General features: G+C 41.1%; 1 protein-coding gene across 1 annotated transcript in view; it reads right to left on the minus strand.

Moving 5' to 3' along the window:
• Positions 1-1,728: 1,728 nt before the first annotated feature.
• The window catches only part of LOC144691763 (transmembrane protein 50B), a 52,245-nt gene continuing 35,300 nt past the window's right edge, over positions 1,729-18,673 (minus strand). Inside the window, exons 4-6 of the mRNA XM_078560206.1 lie at positions 14,965-15,057; positions 11,246-11,303; positions 1,729-2,374 (exon numbers count right to left, since the gene is read on the minus strand). Of these exons, the coding sequence (XP_078416332.1) occupies positions 2,329-2,374; positions 11,246-11,303; positions 14,965-15,057 (197 nt within the window). The 3' untranslated portion in view covers positions 1,729-2,328. The remainder of the gene's footprint in view (positions 2,375-11,245; positions 11,304-14,964; positions 15,058-18,673) is intronic.

Below are 18,673 nucleotides of genomic sequence, written 5' to 3' on the forward strand. Positions count from 1 at the left end.
ATTCTGAGATATTGGCACAATGTTTGGCATTTACTTCTTGCGGCTAACATGTTCCTTGCCTGCAGAACAGAACCGCTCTGCTTGAGGTGTCTGTGGGGCTTCGGTGGTAGTTCTCCCTGCTTGAATGCGTTTCCTCTGTGTTTAAAGCCATTTAAAAACTTCACTTCATAATTAGTTAACAATCTGACTGAAAGGTAACATCTTGTAAATAGTGACCATTATATGACTTACTGAGTTTCATATTAGGTTGGAGAGAGAAATGAGTCACAAACCAAGGTTTTGAATTTAAGCATGGCAAACTTCAAAGGGATTAGAAATAAAGTGAGCACAATAAATTGGGTTAACCTACAAACAGTGGGAAGTATTGAAATATGTTCTTGGTACAATACAAAACGAGTCCACAGTCCTAAAAGGCAAAACTCCAATAATAGCTTGAGCCAGTCAACAAACACAGCAAAGAGCAGCATCAAGCTAAACGATAAAGTTCACCCATATGCAAGGAAAAGTGGATATTCAGAATAACTGCAAAAAAAGGATACGAAGAAGGTAACGAGGTGAAAAAGAGAGTATCCAAAAAAAAATTCTCTCAGGGAAAATAAGGAAGAAGTGTTCATTTTCTGAAAGGCAGAGTGTGTCATGTAGCGCTCCCCCAGGAGTCCGTTTTGAAGCCTTTGCTTTTCACCATGTTAATCAATGACTTATGTAGATAAAGGAGTAGCGAGTTGGATATCCAAGGTTATAGATGACAAAGTTAGGAATATGTTGTGTAGGTGCGAACAAGATGTTACATATGAAGATAGACAGTTTACGTGTGCGTGGGAAAAATTGTGGCAGATGAAGAACAGAGGAAAGTATGAGGCCATTCACTTCTGAGAATCCAAATGACTGGAAGCTAGTGCATATTGGTTTTTATCTCAAGTGGATTGGAATTCAAAAGTGAAGAAGTGATTGTGAAACTGTACAAAGACTTAGTCAGACTCCATCTGGAGTACTGCACCAAAGGATATATTATTCTTGGAATGAGTACATTGCGGATTCAGTGTTATTTCAAGTCTTAAAAATTAGGTTATGAAGACTAGATGTTAAGTTTAGAAGGTTAAAAGGTGATTTCAATGAAATGCTTAAAATGATAAAAATAATTTTATATAGTAGTTACAGAGGAGCCATTTCCTCTCGCAGGGAAATCCAGAGCTGTGGGTATAATAAAAGTTAGGGCTAAGCTATTCAGGAGTGAAACTAGGAGGCACCATTTCACACAAAGTAGTGAAAATCTAGGATTCTCTCCTTCAAGGCCATGGATGTTGGGGTCAATTGAAAGTTTCAAGAATTATATGGTTTGATTTTTATTAGGTGAGAACAAAAAGGGATATGAAGCAAAGGCAGGTAAATGGACTGGAATTACAGATCAGCCATGATGTAACCGAGTGATGGAATAGTTTTGTGGGGCTGAGAAGCTTAGTCTTGTTTTTTATGTCGGTTCCCTTTTATAGTTCCACATTTCTCTTGGTGGTTCATCATTCGTTCATTTGTTTAGCACAGACACACTCTACAAGGAAGTGTGCGTGTAAAATTAACCATTAGAAAAAAAGCTTTAATAAAATGAAAGCCATTGTTAAAATGACAAAGAAAATCTATTATTTTAATTCAGCTATATGGTCATTTCCTCCTGCCTTTCAACAGAACAGAATTAGTTTTTGTGAATTTTGTGCAGACGAACACAAGAAAATATGTCATTGAGAAGGTTTATTTCATAAATATTGTTTAAAGGAAAAAAAAACCTATTTAATAGTGGCAGTCCCTTCTCAGACAACTAAAAACAGAGTTGGAGCAAACATTCTGATTCAACAGCGATGTTTTTTTAAGTGCTTTAAAAATTAAAAAGGGTTAAACAGATAACTAACCCCTACAAATATTTTGCACAACCTAAAGTTACAAATTTACAATGCTTCGGGAGTGCAGAGAATGACTTTTTAAAAAAACACAAAGCAGCAATAATTGTAGAATAATTGTAGCAACATACATTTTATATATTATCCATATTTTTCCAATGAATTTAATAGAGTAGAGGTCATATGACAGTTATCAGCCCAAACAGCGCGTCATCTTCTGTTTATATGACTCAATATAACTATTATTCACAAAGCAGTATCAGAATACAAAATATTAAATGTTCATAAAATAAAAAGATGAGTTTTTTGAAATTATCTTTAATACATTTAATCTAAAATCAACTTGAATTAATATTTGGCCAACAATACAAAGCAGTGTGCATTTGTAGCTATCGTTCATGTGCAGAATATCCTGAGTCAATGCTGAGATGGGCAGAGTTTATGCCCAAAGTTCTTCTGTTCTTCCAAACTTATAGATCAGGCTGCTGCAAAATAAGACAAGGCAAGATGTTTAATAGATTCCTACATTTTGAGTGCAAAATGTTTTATCACATTTAATGAAGGCGTCAAAACATTAATAGTGTTGCGTATCAAATAATTAAAAGGGCAGGTCCGATGTAGTGATAAGCCAGAAGGGTCTGGGGCAGCAACTGGTTTAGAGGAACATATCCATCTACAACCTAATGAATAGCAACACTCAATGTCTAGGATCAAACATTAAGAATGACCACTTGGGCAAGCTCCTGAAGTTTTTCCTCAGAAATCGCAGAACCTAACAATAGTCACTACCTCCATGAGATGACAGAGGTCAGAGTCAAGTGCGTAATCTAGACTGACACCAAAGAAGTGCTGCACAATCAAGGTCTCTGTCTTTCAAATTAGCTTTTTTTTATTAATTCACAGGATGTGGGCTTCACTGGCTGGGCCAGCACTTATTGCCCATCCCTAGTTGCTCTTGAGAAGGCGGTGGTGAGCTGCCTTCTTGAACCGCTGCAGTCCATGTGGTATAGGTACACCCACGGTGCTATTATGAAGGGAGTTCCAGGATTTTGACCCAGTGACAGTGAAGGAACGGTGATATATTTCCAAGTCAAGGTACTGAGCGACTTGGAGGGGAGCTTCCAGGTGGTGGTGTTCCCCATGTGTCTGTTGCCCTTGTCCTTCTAGGTGGTAGTGGTCGTCGGTTTGGAAGGTGCTGTCTAAGGAGCCTTGGTGAATTCCTGCAGTGCATCTTATAGATGGTACACACTGCTGCTACTGTGTGTCGGTGGTGAAAGGAGTGAATGTGGATGTGGTGCCAATCAAGCGGACTTTGCCCTGGATGGTGTCTAGCTTCTTCAGTGTTGTGGGAGATGCACTCATCCAGAAAAGCGGGGAGTTTTCCATCACACTCCTGACTTGTGCCTTGTAGATGGTGGACAGGCTTCGAGAAGCCAGGAGGTGAGTTACTTGTCGCACAATTCCTAGCCTCTGACCTGCTCTTGCAGCCACAGTATTTATATGGCTAGTCCAGTTCAGTTTCTGGTCAATGCTATCCCCCAGGATGTTGATAGTGGGGGATGCAGTGCCGGTAATGCCACTGACCAACAAGGGGCAATGTTGGATTCTTTCTTGTTGGAGATGGTCATTGCCTGCCACTTGTATGGCACGAATGTTACTTCCCACTTGTCAGCCCAAGCCTGGATATTGTCCAGGTCTTGCTGCATTTGGACATGTTATCATCAGTATCAGTATCATCAGATACTTCAGTATGAGTCATGAATGGTGCTGAACATTGTGCAATCATCAGCGAACATGCCCGCTTCAGACCTTATGTTGGAAGGAAGGTCATTGATGAAGCAGCTGAAGATGGCTGGGCCGAGGACACTACCCTGAGGAACTCCTGCAGTGATGTCCTGGATCTGAAATGACTGAACTCCCAACAACCACAACCATCGTACTTTGTGCTAGATATGACTCCAACCAGTGGAGAGTTTTCCCCCCGATTCCCATTGACTCCAGTTTTGCTAGGGCTCCTTGATGCCACACTCTGTCAAATGCTGCCTTGATGTCAAGGGCAGTCACTCTCACCTCACCTCAGGTGTTCAGCTCTTTTGTCCATGTTTGAACCAAGGCTGTAATGAGGTCAGGAACTGAGTGGCCCTGGCAGAACACAAACCGGGCATCAGTGAGCAGGTTATTGCTAAGCAAGTACTGCTTGATAGCACTGTTGATGACCCCTTCCATTACTTTACTGATGAAGAGTAGACTGATGGGGCAGTAATTGGCCGGGTTGCATTTGTCCTGCTTTTTGCGTACAGGGCATATCTGGGCAATTTTTCACATAGCCGGGGTAGATGCGAGTGTTGTAGCTGTCCTGGAACAGCTTGGCTAGGGACATGACAAATTCTTGAGCACAAGTCTTCAGTACTATTGCCGGAATATTGTCAGGGCCCATAGCCTTTGCAGTATCCAGTGCATTTAGCCGTTTATTGATATCATGTGGAGTGAATTGAATTGGCTGAAGACTGGCATCTGTGATGCCGAGGATCTCCAGAGGAGGCCAAGATGGATCAACCACTCTGCACTTATGGCTGAAGATTGTTGAGAATACCTTATCTTTTGCACTACTGTGCTGGGCTCCTCCATCATTGAGGATGGGGATATTTGTGGAGCCTCCTCCTCCAGTGAGTTGTTTAACTGTCCACCACCATTCATGACTGGATGTGGCAGGACTGCAGAGCTTAGATCTGATCCGTTGGTTGTGGGACCGCTTAGCTCTGTCAATCACTTGCTGCTTATGCTGTTTGGCATGCAAATAGTCCTGTGTTATAGCTTCACCAGGTTGACACCTTATTTTTAGGTATGCCTGGTGCTGCTCCTGGCATGCCCTCCTGCACTCTTCATTGAACCAGGGTTGATCCCCTGGTCTGATGGTAATGGTAGAGTGGGGGGATATGCCAAGCCATGAGGTTACAGATTGTGTTCGGGTACAATTCTGCTGCTGCTGATGGCCCACAGCGCCTCATGGATGCCCAGTCTTGAGTTGCTAGATCTGTTCAAAATCTATCCCATTTAGCAAAGTGGTAGTGCCACACAACATGATGGAGGATATCCTCAATATGAAGGCGGGACTTCGTCTCCACAATGACTGTGCGATGGTCACTCCTACCGATACTGTCATGGACAGATGCATCTGTGGCAGGCAGATTGGTGAGGATGAGGTCAAATATTTTTTCCCTCTTTTTGATCCCCTCACGACCTGCCACAGACCCAGTCTAGCACCTACGTCATTTAGGACTCGGCCAGCTCGGTCAGTTGTGATGTTACCAACCCACTCTTGGTGATGGACATTGAAGTCCCCCACCCAGAATACATTCTGCGCCCTTGCCACCCTCAGTGCTTCCTCCAAGTGGTGTTCAACATGGAGGAGCACTGATTCATCAGCTGAGGGAGGGCAGTACGTGGTCATCAGCAGGAGGTTTCCTTGCCCATGAAACCGAGTCTCCGTCTGTCTGCTCAAGTAAACAATAAATGATCCCACAGTATTATTTGGGGAAAGAGCTGGAAAACTCTCAAGGTGACCTGATGAATAATTATCCCTCAACCAACTACAACATAACTAATCCTATATGACAAAACTTCAAAGGTAATTAATGTACTGTGAAATGCTTGAGTACTCTGAAGGGATGAAAAAAAGCTCTATATACTTGTAAGTTTGCTTTTGGGAAAAATGGAGAGAAATTTAATAAAAATGGTGGGGTGGTGGTGAGAAGAAAGATTGAAGAGCAACGAGTTTGGAACAAATAAGCAACATTTTCTTGATTTATAAATTGTGACTTTCAGGGATTTGGCTACAGCAGGCACAGAATCTAAAAGTGAGAGGTGCTGCATTCTCAGTAGACACAATGATTCTTGCTATTTCAACTGTGTATTTATTTCAGTTCTCAATTTGGCCCATTGTATTTAGGGCAACTCATCTAGTCCCATTCCCCTGCCTTTTCCCCATAGCCATACAAACATTTTCTCCTCCGATAATTAGCTAATGCCCTTTTGAAAACCTTGATTAAATGTGCCCCCACTAAACTCTTGGCAGTGCATTCCAGATCCTAACCACTTACTACGTAATAAAGTTTTTCCTCATATCATCATTGCTTTTTTTGTCAGCTATCTTAAATAGACATCTTCTGATTCTTGACCCTTCCACCAACGGGAACAGTTTCTCCATATCTGCTCTGTCCAGACTACTCATGATCTTGAACACCCCTATCAAATCTCCTCTTAATCTTCTTTTCTCCAAGGAAAACAGTACCAGCTTCTCCAATCAATCCATGTTACTGAAGTTCCTCACCCCTGGAGCTATTTCCGTGAATCTTTTTTGCACCCTCTCCAATGCCTTCACATCCTTCCTAAAGTGTAGTGCGCAGAACTAGACACAGTACTCCAGGTGAGGCCAAGCCAGTTTTTTATACAGGTTCATCACAACTTCTTTGCTTTTATACTCTGTTCTCCTATTTATAAAGCTCAGGATCCCATGTGCTTTATTTACTGTTTTCACAACCTGTCCTGCCACTTTCAATGATCTGTGCACTTATACCTTCACGTCCCTCTGTTCCTGCACCCCCTTTAGAATTGTACCCTTTATTTTATATTGTCCCTCCTTGTTATTCCTACAAAAATAAATCACCTCACACTTCTCTGCATTAAATTTCATCTGCCACTTGTCTACCCATTCCACCAGTTTATGTCCACTTGAAGTCCATCATTATCCTTCTTACAGATAACAATATTCCAAGTTTATGTCAACTCTGCAAATTTTGAAATTGTGCCCTGTACGCCCAAGTCTAGATCATTAGTATAGACCAAGAAAAGTAGTGATCTCAACATCGACACCTGGGGAATCCCACTGTATACCTTCCTCTAGTCCGAAAAATGACCATTCACCACTACTCTATTTCCTATCACTCAGTCAACTTAGCATCCATGCTGCCGTGATATTTTTATTCCGTGGTTTTGACTTGGTTGACAAGCCTGTTATTTGGCACTTTACCAAACACCTTTTGGAAGTCAATGTGCACCACATCACCTCCATAATCTCATCAGAAAACTTAAATCAAATGGGTTAAAAATGATTTGCCTTTAAGAAATTCATGCTAGCCTTCCTTAATTAATCCACATTTGTCCAAGCAACTGTTAATTTTGTCACATATCGTTTTGGGCGTTATAAAAAAGCTTCCCTACTGCCAAGGTTAAACTGACTGGCCTATAGTTGCTGGGCTTATCCTTGCAGCCTTTGTTTTTGCAATTCTCCAGTCCCCTGGCACCACCCTTGTATCTGAGGAGGATTGGAAGACTGTGGCTAGTGGCTAAGCATTTTCACCCTTACTTTCCACAACATCTTGGATGCATCTCATCCGGTCCTGGTGACATATTATGTTCAGCTAGCCTTTCTAATAGCTCTTCTTTATCAATTTTTAGCCTATCAGGTGCTTCTTTCACTATGACTTGAGTAGTATCGTCTTCCTTGGTGAAATCAGAAGCAAAGTACTCATTTAATACCTTAGCCACGTCCTCTGCCTCTGCGTAAATCCCCTTGTTGGCCCCTTATTGGCCCCACTGTTCCTTTTACCATCCTTTTGCTATTTATTTGCCTATAGAAGTCTAAATTACAATGATAAAAAACTCTCAATCTTGAAACTTTCCATTGCTAATCTTAAGTCTAGAAACACTAAAAACTAGTGACAAACTGCAATTAAATTTCTAGTTGTCTAAATGTTTTTCATGCTATTCACTAGAAAGCATTTGATCTGGTGTGCTGAGTCTGACTGTTAGAAATAAACAAGGTAGAATTACTATGAGGGAATGGTGTCCCGAGTACATAATAGCTACAGTCTCACATCTATTTGGTGTGAATAGAAGCCACTTTTTTTTTTGAAAACGTGGGGGCTACAAACCATTAAGTAAAGCTAAACTAGGACCTCTATCAGCTACTTGTGGAGGCCCAAATACAATCACACACTAGGAATATCCTCAATCTTCTCCCAATTCAGTGCCATAACTTCACTGTAAGTGTTGTAAAAATGCCATTTGTGTAAATAGTGTTTCCAATGGTGTCGCTCTGAGGAAATACCTGACCAGGCAAATCTTAACGTTGGAATATAAACATCCAACCATGGGATCAGTAAAGGTGAAATTAATTGCATGTTAATATCATAGAATTTTTGAGCTACAGTCCATGAAAATCTACGTATATGTAACTAAACAGCAGTCATCATAACCAGTTAGTCAGGAAAGGTTGGGAGAGACATTGGGGGCACTTTAACATTTTCACACTAGACTATCTGGAGGTTTGTAGTGTGGCTTGTATATCATGCAATTATTTCCATTTGTGCTCTGGAAACTTTACCCCATTTATGTTGCGGTAGGATACAAAGCTCTGGCAACAGTAATGAAACTATATGTGCAAGCCTGCCTCTGTGGCATTGTCCTCTGCTGGCACTAGGAGACTATCTTATGATTTTTTCAAAGTTGTGGCTTCTCCTTAATGTAATGCTACAGTATTTATTAAGGAATACAGCAGGGTGTCTTTCTCTTCCAGTGCCAATTTTCTCCTGTCCTCCGCTGAAAGTATCAAATCATTCTTCAGTTCAGTTCCACGGTGTCAGAGTGCCAGTGGCCATACAGTGACTAATTGAAATGGCTATTCTACACAGGAGATTGGACAGTGTCTGCAGTTAACCAAGGAACCCCTTGTACTGTCAAGCCCAATGTAGTCTGCACATACCTTCTCTCCGACAGGATAAGCTTGGTTGCTGCAGCATGCAAGATTAGTGGCTGATCATTTCCCCCATCTTAAGCCAGAGTGTGAAAGTTAATTTTATCCATTAAGTCATTGGGAAAGCTACGAAGTTTCTACCCTGTTCACTGCAATCGGACCACTCTAACTAACTCTGTGAATCTGAGAGTGGTCGTAGTGGATTTTTATCCCCACCCGTCCTTTTCTCAATTGATCAGAAATCTGCTAATGTAGTTCTGCATTGCCCCTATGCAAAATATTAAATAGTAGAACTATGTTATAGCAATGGTGGCTCGTAGGGTTAGAATGATACAGCACAGAAAGAGGCCATTTGACCCATCGTGTTTGTGCCAGCTCTTTGGTAGAGCTATACAATTAGTCCCACTCTATTCTCTTTTCCTATAGCCCTGTAAATGTTTTTGCTTCAACTATTTAGCCGATACCCTTTTGAAAGTTATGATTTAATCTGTTTCCAGCACCCTTTCAGGCAATATGTTCCAGATCACAACTGCATTAAAAAACTTTCTCCATGTTGCCTCTGGTTCTTTTGTCAATCACCTTGTATCTGTGTTCTCTGGTTATCAACCCATGTGCCTTCATATATGAAGATTTGCATAGTATACTTTAAAATACAATATTATTATTAAAGCTAAAGTCCCCAGAGGAGAAGAGTTTGTTGCTTACAACATCCTTACAATACCACTGGTCTCTGCAAACTGAGATTAATCAAAGGAACCGAAACCAAGCTGACAAGCTAATCACGCTTGGTTGAAAATAACATACAACTGTAGCAAATTGCATGAATTTTCATAAAATCTCTAGTCAGTGCTAATAATGCAAAGCTACATTTTTTCAAATACAGTTTCAATTACAAACCACAGCTCACAGAACACTCATCATATACAGCTTAATTTCTAAAATTCTCATTTTGAAACACCATTTTGAAGAGTAAAAAGTTTGGTAACTATTGTAATTACCAAATTAAATTATAATATTTTGCACAGGGGCAATGCAGAACTACATTAGCAGATTTCTGATCAATTGGGAAAAGGGCGGGTGGGGATAAAAATACACTACTCTCAGATTCACAGCATTAGTTAGAGTGGTCCGATTGCTGTGAACAGGGTAGAAACTGAATAGAAAAGTTTGAAAAGGGGGGTTTTGAGAAAGAGTGGTATGGATTTGGGAAGAGAAGACATGTTAAAGTACCTTAGAGAACAAAGGAAGGCTAGTCTTGGGACAATGGTCAGGTGAGAATAGAGGGTTGACTATAGGCTTTTTTGGGGGTCTGGGGTAGGATAGATAATGATGGTGATTTTGAAAGGGAAAAGAAAAAGCAGAACCACTTACAACATCAGCAAGCATAGAGGCCAGGATGTGTAGTTTAATGGTCAGGATTTCTGTGGGGTTGGTTTCAGAAGAGCAGAATGTGAATGAGTTAAGCTTGGAGAGGGCAGGGAACAAAAATGAAATAGAAATTGCAAAATGACAGGGGATCAGGGTGGGGAGATTTGAAGCACAGCTCACTGTCAAGTATGATATCCAAGTTGAGCATTGAGCTTGAGCTAACACCCAGGAAGGGTGATATGATTAGTGCGAGGAGTTTCTGGTGGAGGGTCAAATGTGAAGACTTTAGATTTTGCCAATGTTGAGCTGTGAGCTCCAGCTCCTATATGACTTTAGCAGACAACATGCAGACACAATCATGGAATTAAGACAGTTTTTGGAGAGAAGAGGAAACTGGGTATGACTGCCATATTTATGAAAGGCAACCCCATTGGCAGTTCTGTCCAACTGGTACATGTTAGTTTACCCTGCACACAAACAATAGTTCCAATTCCATGTGCTGTCCTCATCCCATAGCCCTTTATTGCTCCAATAACATTGCTGAGGAGAATATATATATGTAGAATAGATGTCACAAGGATAGAAACTTGAGCCAAGAGAGAGCTAACATTGCAGTCATAGAATGAGAAGCCACTGCAAAAGGGGATGGATTGGCCACTTTGTGGAAGACAAGACTGAAATTACAAGATAGCAGTGCCATTGAGGAGAGGTGGTGGTCAAACATGTTCAAAGCTGCAGAGAAAGCATCATGGTCACAGTCTCTCAGGATTATCATCTTGTGACTTCAACTAGAATGGTCTAAGATGGAAGCCAGAATAATGAGATTTGAACAGGGAGCAGAGATCATGGAGTTAAGTGGTGATAACTTTTCAGAATCTCAACAGAAAGCAGATGTTGAAGCTAGAGGTGGAAGGTTACACCTTAAGGAGTCTGGGTTACAGGCAGGCGATTTGAACAAGGCGGGGGCGTCAATAATATTTGATGAGATTGGGTAGTTGAGAATGATCAGCTCAAGGAGTGGCAGGATAATTTAAATGGTTAGGAGTCGAGTTGGCAGGGGATCAGGAACACTGCAGTTGGGTCTCAAAAGAAGAGACAAATCTGGTAATGTGTTCAACCTGGTAAAAAAAATATTTGAAGGAGAGTTAGCGTTTTATACTCACAAAACCATTAGGCTTCTGTCTGAGAAGCCATGCAGTGATTGTCCATTTCCTAAATTAAATTACCAACTTACCTAAAAAATATTAATGCGTTCTGAAAGAACACAGCCAGGCCTGGATACACATTAACCTCTGCAAGAAAAGAATAGGAATGTTAATTAATCAAGGAATCAGTTTAAATCGACCAGTTAGATAACCCGGATTTTGTCACATATTTCAATCTGTTCATTTGATTTTACTGAGTTCTAGAAATAGTTTGAAGCTGTAGATCATAATTACAGCAAAACAAAAATTAAGCGCAAATGCAAGTAGAGTGAAAATAAAAACAGAAAATGCTGGAAATTCTCAGCAGGTCTGGCAGCATCTATGGAGAGAGAGAAACAGAGTTGACGTTTCAGGTTGATGACCTTTCATCAGTACTGCTGAATTTTAACTTCACTTGACTGGCTAAAAGCATTTATAAGGCCTGTCGATATACGCATATCAACTGATCATATAGTAATAATAATTTATTTCTTTATATCAATAAATAGGTCGTCCTATAGTGAAAATTTTACTCCATGTGGTACATTTTACTTCATACCTTAGTCTATCAGTAAATGGAAGAAAATGGGTTAAAAAGGTTGACTTTTTTGATGTCAGTGGGGAAGCCAGCATAAAATTAAGAATCTTTTGAGCTCAACAAAATCAATGGAGCACATTATTTTGCATTCCAGATACAACACAGGCAGTTACAACCTTCTTCCAGGCTGAACTTCTATTAACACCAACCCTTCCTGTGTTTCTTAGAGTAAGACCAATTTTATGTGATTGTGCTGTTGACTCATCTCATGAAAAGACTTTTCAAATTGACTCACACAACTTTTCATTCTTCATGAGTTAAAGGGTCCTTTCAAATGATTAGCATGGGCTATAATCAAACCATGTCCCTCTCAAATGTTCATTAGCTGTTAAACATTTCAATGCTGAACTAACACTTTACTCCTAAAAATAACTGAGCGTAGAACTGAGCACTTTTAGATTACATAAATTAGAACAAATCTGCTCCTATTTTCTTTCTATCTTTGCTCTCCAAGTCCAGGGAACATAGACTTGAGCTTATCTGGGCATAAACAGCATCCTTCACTGGATTTGGCTCGACCACGTCAAGATTCACTCTCCACAGTCAAAACTGCCCTTTGCTCTAGAATAATCTTGGACAGCAACCTAGCCTGCTTTTATTATTCACCTACTTAAGTCCTCTCTCCTCTAACAGCAAGTGCGAGGATCTCATGGATTAATTAGTCAACAAGTTAGGTCACTTGTTCACCAACCTCTGTTCTGTTTCCCTCACCCACAAATCAAACCTTTGGGCCCCCCTATCATAGCACTGAACTGTTTCCTTAGTTCTTCTATTTTATACTAGATCCTCTTCAAGCTTGTTTTGCCAAATACCTACCTAGTGTTCCCTTGATTCCCTCTGAACTGCCGATTGCTCAATTTGCTTTTCTGGTTCTCTAACTGATAAGTGGCTCCAGGTGACTTCTCAGGTATTGTCCTCTGTCTTTTCAGAACTACCATCATCACCTCCCTCCTCTCCACTGAAAAATCTTTTACTATGATGTCTCCTTCCAAATGCACACCTGTCTTTCCCACAATTCTTTGTTTAAAGCCCTTCAAAAAGCAGGTTCCTGCAGTACTTAAAAGGTCCTAAACAAAATCATGAGTGACATTCTGTGACTGTGGCCACGGTGCATTATCCATCCTCGACCTCTCTGCAGCGTATGACACAGTTGACCATATCATCCACCTCCATTGCTTTTCTGAGGTTGACATCGGTGAAACTACTTTTACTTGGGTCCAATCTTAATTTACCTGATCAAAGTCAAAACATCTCAACCAATGGTTTTTCTTTGACACTTCAGGAATCCTCCAAAAATCCATCCTTGGCTCCCTCCTCTTTTTCATCCAAATGTTGCTTCTTGATAACAATTATATTTCAGAATTTTTGGCCATATTTCCATGAAAAGCAATATATACTCAGTTTTTTTTTTAGAAAAAGAGGGCACACCAAGACAAAGGGTGGTCAATATGCTTAAAATAAGTTGTTTTACCCTACAAAGCAAATCACAGCTGATTTGGTAACTATTCCAAGGTAATGGGAAACATCTCTCATCCATTATGTTGGAAAATCTTTTGATCTGCCTCCATGAACCAAGGGTTAAGAAGAGAAGCAGCATTGATTTTGGAAAGAGGATAAAGAGTGCACAGCACAGGCAGTCAAGCAACAAAAGGTTATGAAAGACAAGAAATCCCAAGAAGAGGTTCTACCATGGAGTGCAGAGCAGAATTCAGAGCAGTTATTCTGTTCAAATTAAGAAAGCAACTCACTGTTGCAGTGCAATGTGACACAATAGCATAAAACTAAGTTATAACTGATTGAATTAAGAGAATCAGTTCTTAACTATTGCTCTGCACATTTACCTTATAGTGAAATAAAACTACTTATCAATTAAAACCAAATCTCATCTTATCTACTATAACCTCCTTCTGTGCTACAACAATTCTTCCCCCTGAGCTCTAATTCTCTAAAGCGCTGACTCTAGCCTCTTCTGCAACTCTTCCTTACCCTCTGCCCCTCCAACTCAGTTAGTGGCTATGCCTTTAATTGACGAGGTTTCATGCTCTGGAATTCTCTTTGAAAATCTCTTGATATCCTTCTTCTTTAAAGGCTCTCTTTGAACCACAGGACTTTTACAAAGTTTTTGGTCACTTTTTCTATTAATTCCTTCCATTTCACGGCATCCATTTATTTACTTTAGATATTTGTAAAATGGCTTGGTAATTTTTCTATATTAAACACAACATATAAATAGAATTGTTGTATTGACTACAGATGGCAAAATGGTTAGCAATTCATGTTCAGAAAAAAATGGAGAGAGAGCATTGATGCTCAATGAGCTTTTGCTAGTGCACATTCCAGTCTTAAGAGTTTGACCAATGTCACATTAGAATAATTGTGGAAATAATCAACTACAAATGATTTATAATAGCTTCAGTCCACTTACTGAAACAATTATATTTCCAATATGTTCCTTCCTCACTTCACTTTTCCCCTTCCCACCGAGTAATCCTTTTTCCTCGCTTCTCATGGCACACACGTTTCTGAGGCAGCTCCTGCTTTCAAATGCTACACTTGAGAAAGTAGCAGGGAGCCAGGCAGCTTTGGATGATGCCCCCTTCCATTTGTCCATATCTTCCCATAAGAGGTATGCTTTTTCTAAACTGAGGAGAATGATTAGGAGAAATTTCTTCACGCAGGGATGTGTTAGGGCCACAATATGATTTGTCACAGGGAATATTTGAGGCAGAGAGAATCAAGTCTTCTAAAGGGAAGAGCAGATAAACAATTGAAGTAGAGGAAGATACAATGCAATGTGGGGAATGCAGGGCAGTAAATTTTGATTTGCTTGAACAAAGGGAGCAGGCACAGGAATGACGGCCAAGTGGACTCATTCTGTAGGGTAAACCATGGCTTTGTTGAAGGGCCAGAGGAGGTTGGAATAAGAGGGAATAAAAGAAGCCCATTATTCTACCATCCTGAAGAATGGGATTCATACAAAGCACTGCAGTGACATTGTACTTATCAATGCTTTTCAACCATCTGATAAAATAAATCCTCAAACTAAAATAATTGAGCGTACAGGACCTCCAGCTAATTTTAGAAAGACATTTGCTTGGGTGTTATAATACTGGTAATTTTTATTAGAAAGTCAGAGATCAATTATAGGAGCATTTAAAAGATACGACTTACTAGGTACAACATATGCCCCAAATAAAATCCACATGGAAGCTATGAGAGATCCAAACATTAGCATGAAGCCAATAAAAAGCCAGATTCGTGCACCTGTAAAAGAAAGCAAACATGTTAACATGTACATTTGCTTGTGCACTGAGGTTCTGTAACAAATGTAGGGAAACAGAAACTTTTCCAAACCCGTATTTGCTCAGTTTAGTAAATAATACGAACAACTTTTTCAATTGGCTCTGATGACTTCCCTAATGTCTGAAGCAGCACTGGATAGATGAGTGGTAACAGGGCTGCTTTATTTCCAAAACAAAAACAGAAATACCTGGAAAAACTCAGCAGGTCTGGCAGCATCGGCGGAGAAGAACAAAGTTGATGTTTCGAGTCCTCATGACCCTTCAACAGAACTAAGTAAAAATAGGAGAGGGGTGAAATATAAGCTGGTTTAAGGTTGGGGGGTTGGGGGCGGGGGGGCGAGGTTGTAGGGACAAGCAAGCAGTGATAGGAGCAGATAATCAAAAGATGTCACAGACAAAAGAACAAAGAGGTGTTGAAGGTGGTGATATTATCTAAAAGAATGTGCTAATTAAGAATGGATAGCAGGACACGCCAGGTACAAATAGCTCTAGAGGGGATGGGGTGAAATAAGACTAAAAGGGTCCTTTCAAGTGAAGCAGCATTTCACCTGCATTTCCCCCAACTTAGTCTACTGCATTCATTGCTCCCAATGCGGTTTCCTCTACATTGGAGAGACCAAACGCAGACTGGGCGACCGCTTTGTAGAACACCTTCGGTCTGTCCGCAAGAATGACCCAGACCTCCCTGTCGCTTGCCATTTTAACACTCCACCCTGCTCCCTTGCCCACATGTCTGTCCTTGGCTTGCTGCATTGTTCCAGTGAAGCTCAACGCAAACTGGAGGAACAGCACCTCATCTTCCGACTAGGCACTTTACAGCCTTCCAGACTGAATATTGAGTTCAACAACTTTAGATCTTGAACGCCCTCCTCCATCCCCACCCCCTTTTCCATTTCTTCCCCCTCCCTTTTGTTTTTTCCAATAATTTATATAGATTTTTCTTTTCCCACCTATTTCCATTATTTTTAAATCTATACCTTTTATGCCTTTTTAGTCTTATTTCACCCCACCCCCTCTAGAGCTATCTGTACCTGGCGAGTCCTGCTATCCATTCTTAATTAGCACATTCTTTTAGATAATATCACCACCTTCAACACCTCTTTGTTCTTTTGTCTGTGATATCTTTTGATTATCTGCTCCTATCACTGCTTGCTTGTCCCTACAACCTCCCCCCATCCCCCTCCCCACCTTAAACCAGCTTATATTTCACCCCTCTCCTATTTTTACTTAGTTCTGTTGAAGGGTCATGAGGACTCGAAACATCAACTTTGTTCTTCTCCGCCAATGCTGCCAGACCTGCTGAGTTTTTCCAGGTATTTCTGTTTTTGTTTTGGATTTCCAGCATCCGCAGTTTTTTGTTTTTATTGCTTTATTTCCATGTTGAGGGTGGGTAGAGGGGAGAGCACTACAGAGGTGTTCAGTCAGACTAAAAACCACTTCTTCCCTTGATTATGAGAGAGGCACACACACTCAGAGGGGTACACACAAAGAAGAAAAGACTTGTATTATTTAGTGCTTTTCACACCACCTAACGTCTCAACAGCACTTTACAGCTAATGAAGCACTTTTGAATTGTCATCACTGTTGTAATGTAGGGAAACATAGCAGCCAATTTGTGCAACCCAAAACTCCCACAATGAGATAATGAACAGATAATCTGTTTTTGTGATGTTGATTGAGGGATAAATGTTGGCCAGGACACCTGAGATACCTCCCCTGCTCATCTTTGAAATGGTGTCATGGGATCTTTTACTGCCACTTGAGAGGGCAGAGGGGCCTCAGTTTAATGTCTCATCTGAAAGATGGCACCTCCTACAGTGCAGCGTGCTCTCAGTAATGCATTGGAGTGTCAGCATGGATCTTTTTTGCTCAGGTCCTGGAGTGGAACTTGAATCCAGAATCATTGTGCTCCAGAACACGCTGCATTCTTAGCTGAGCTGTTCCATTGCAGTTACAACACTGGCATCTACCCGACCAGGTGGAAAAGTGCCCACGGATGTCCTGCCCACAAAAAACAGGACAAACCCAATCTGGCCAATTACTGTTTCATTAGTCAACTCTCAATCAACAAAGGGATGGAAGTTGTCATTGACAGTACTATCAAGCAGCATTGACACAGCAATAACTTGCTCACCAATGCTCAGTTTGGGTTCTGTCAGGGCTACTCAGAACCTGACTTTATTACAGCCTTGGTCCAAACATGAATAAAAGAGCTGCACTCCAGAGGTGAGGTGAAAATGAATGACTTTCACTTCAAGGCAACATTTGACCGAGTATGACATCAAGGAGCCTTAGCAATATGAATAGGGGGAAAACTCTCCACTGGTTGGAGTCATAACTAGCATATTGGCAGGTGGTTGCGGTTGTTGGAGGCCGTCATTTCAGTCCCAGGTCATCACTGTAGGAGTTCCTCAGGGTAGTATCCTAGGCCCAGCCATCTTCAGCTGCTTCATCAATGATCTTTCCTCAGTCATAAGGTCAGAAGTGCACAAAGTTCAATACCATTCGTGACTCCTCAGGTACTGAAGCAGTCCGTATATACAGCGAGACCAGGACAACATTCAGGTTTGAGCTGATAAGTAGCAAGTAACATTCACAACCACACCAAGTACCAGATGATGAATTTTTCCAACAAGAGGGAAATCTAATCATCTCTTCTTGATATTCAACAGCATTACCATTGCTGAATCTCCCACCATCAATATCTTGGGGGTTACCACTGAGCAGAAACTTAATTGGACGAGCCACATAAACACTGTGGCTACATGAGGTCAGAGGCTGTAAATTCTGCAGTGAGTAACTCACCTCTTAACTCCCAAAGCCTGTTCACCATCTACAAGGCACAAGTCAGGAGTGTGATGGACAACTCTCCACTTGCCTGGATGAGTGTGGTTCCGCCAACACTCAAGAAGCTCGACACAATTCAGAACAAAGCAGCTCCCTATCCACCATGTTAAACATTCACTTCCACTCCCTTTACCACCGATGCACAGTGGCAGTAGTGTGCACCATGTATGAGATACACTGTGTCAACTCACCAAGGCTCCTTCGACAACACCTTCCAAATCCGCAATCTTTACCATCTAGGAGGAACGAAGGCAGCAGGCACATGGGAACACCACCAACTGCAAGTTCCCCTCCAAGCCACACAGCATCCTGACTTGGAGCAATATCGTCATTCCTTCACTGTTGTTGGGTCAAAGTCTCAGCTCCCTTCCTACCAGTACTGTATGTGTACGTGTACCCGCACCAGATGGACTGCAGCAGTTCAAGGCGGCGAATCATCACCACCTTCCCGAGAGAAATTAGGGATGAGGAACAAATACCAGCCTTGCCAGCAACACTCACATCCCAAGAAAGAATAAGAAAATAAGGTGCTGTGTTACCAACTGAACCATGACTGACAGAGAGAGTGCGAGAGCTGCCAGAGGGGGAGAGAGAGACACACATACAGATTCCAGGAGGAAAACAGACAGTAGATATAATATGTACAAGACCAAGAATTTAAATAAGTTGTTGCTGGGCTCTACAAGTAGGCTGAGAGTTCAACCTACATGGAGAAAAGCAGTGACTTGTGC

This window comes from Cetorhinus maximus, chromosome 16 (assembly GCF_964194155.1).
Source record: "Cetorhinus maximus chromosome 16, sCetMax3.hap1.1, whole genome shotgun sequence".
Classification (NCBI taxonomy): domain Eukaryota; kingdom Metazoa; phylum Chordata; class Chondrichthyes; order Lamniformes; family Cetorhinidae; genus Cetorhinus; species Cetorhinus maximus.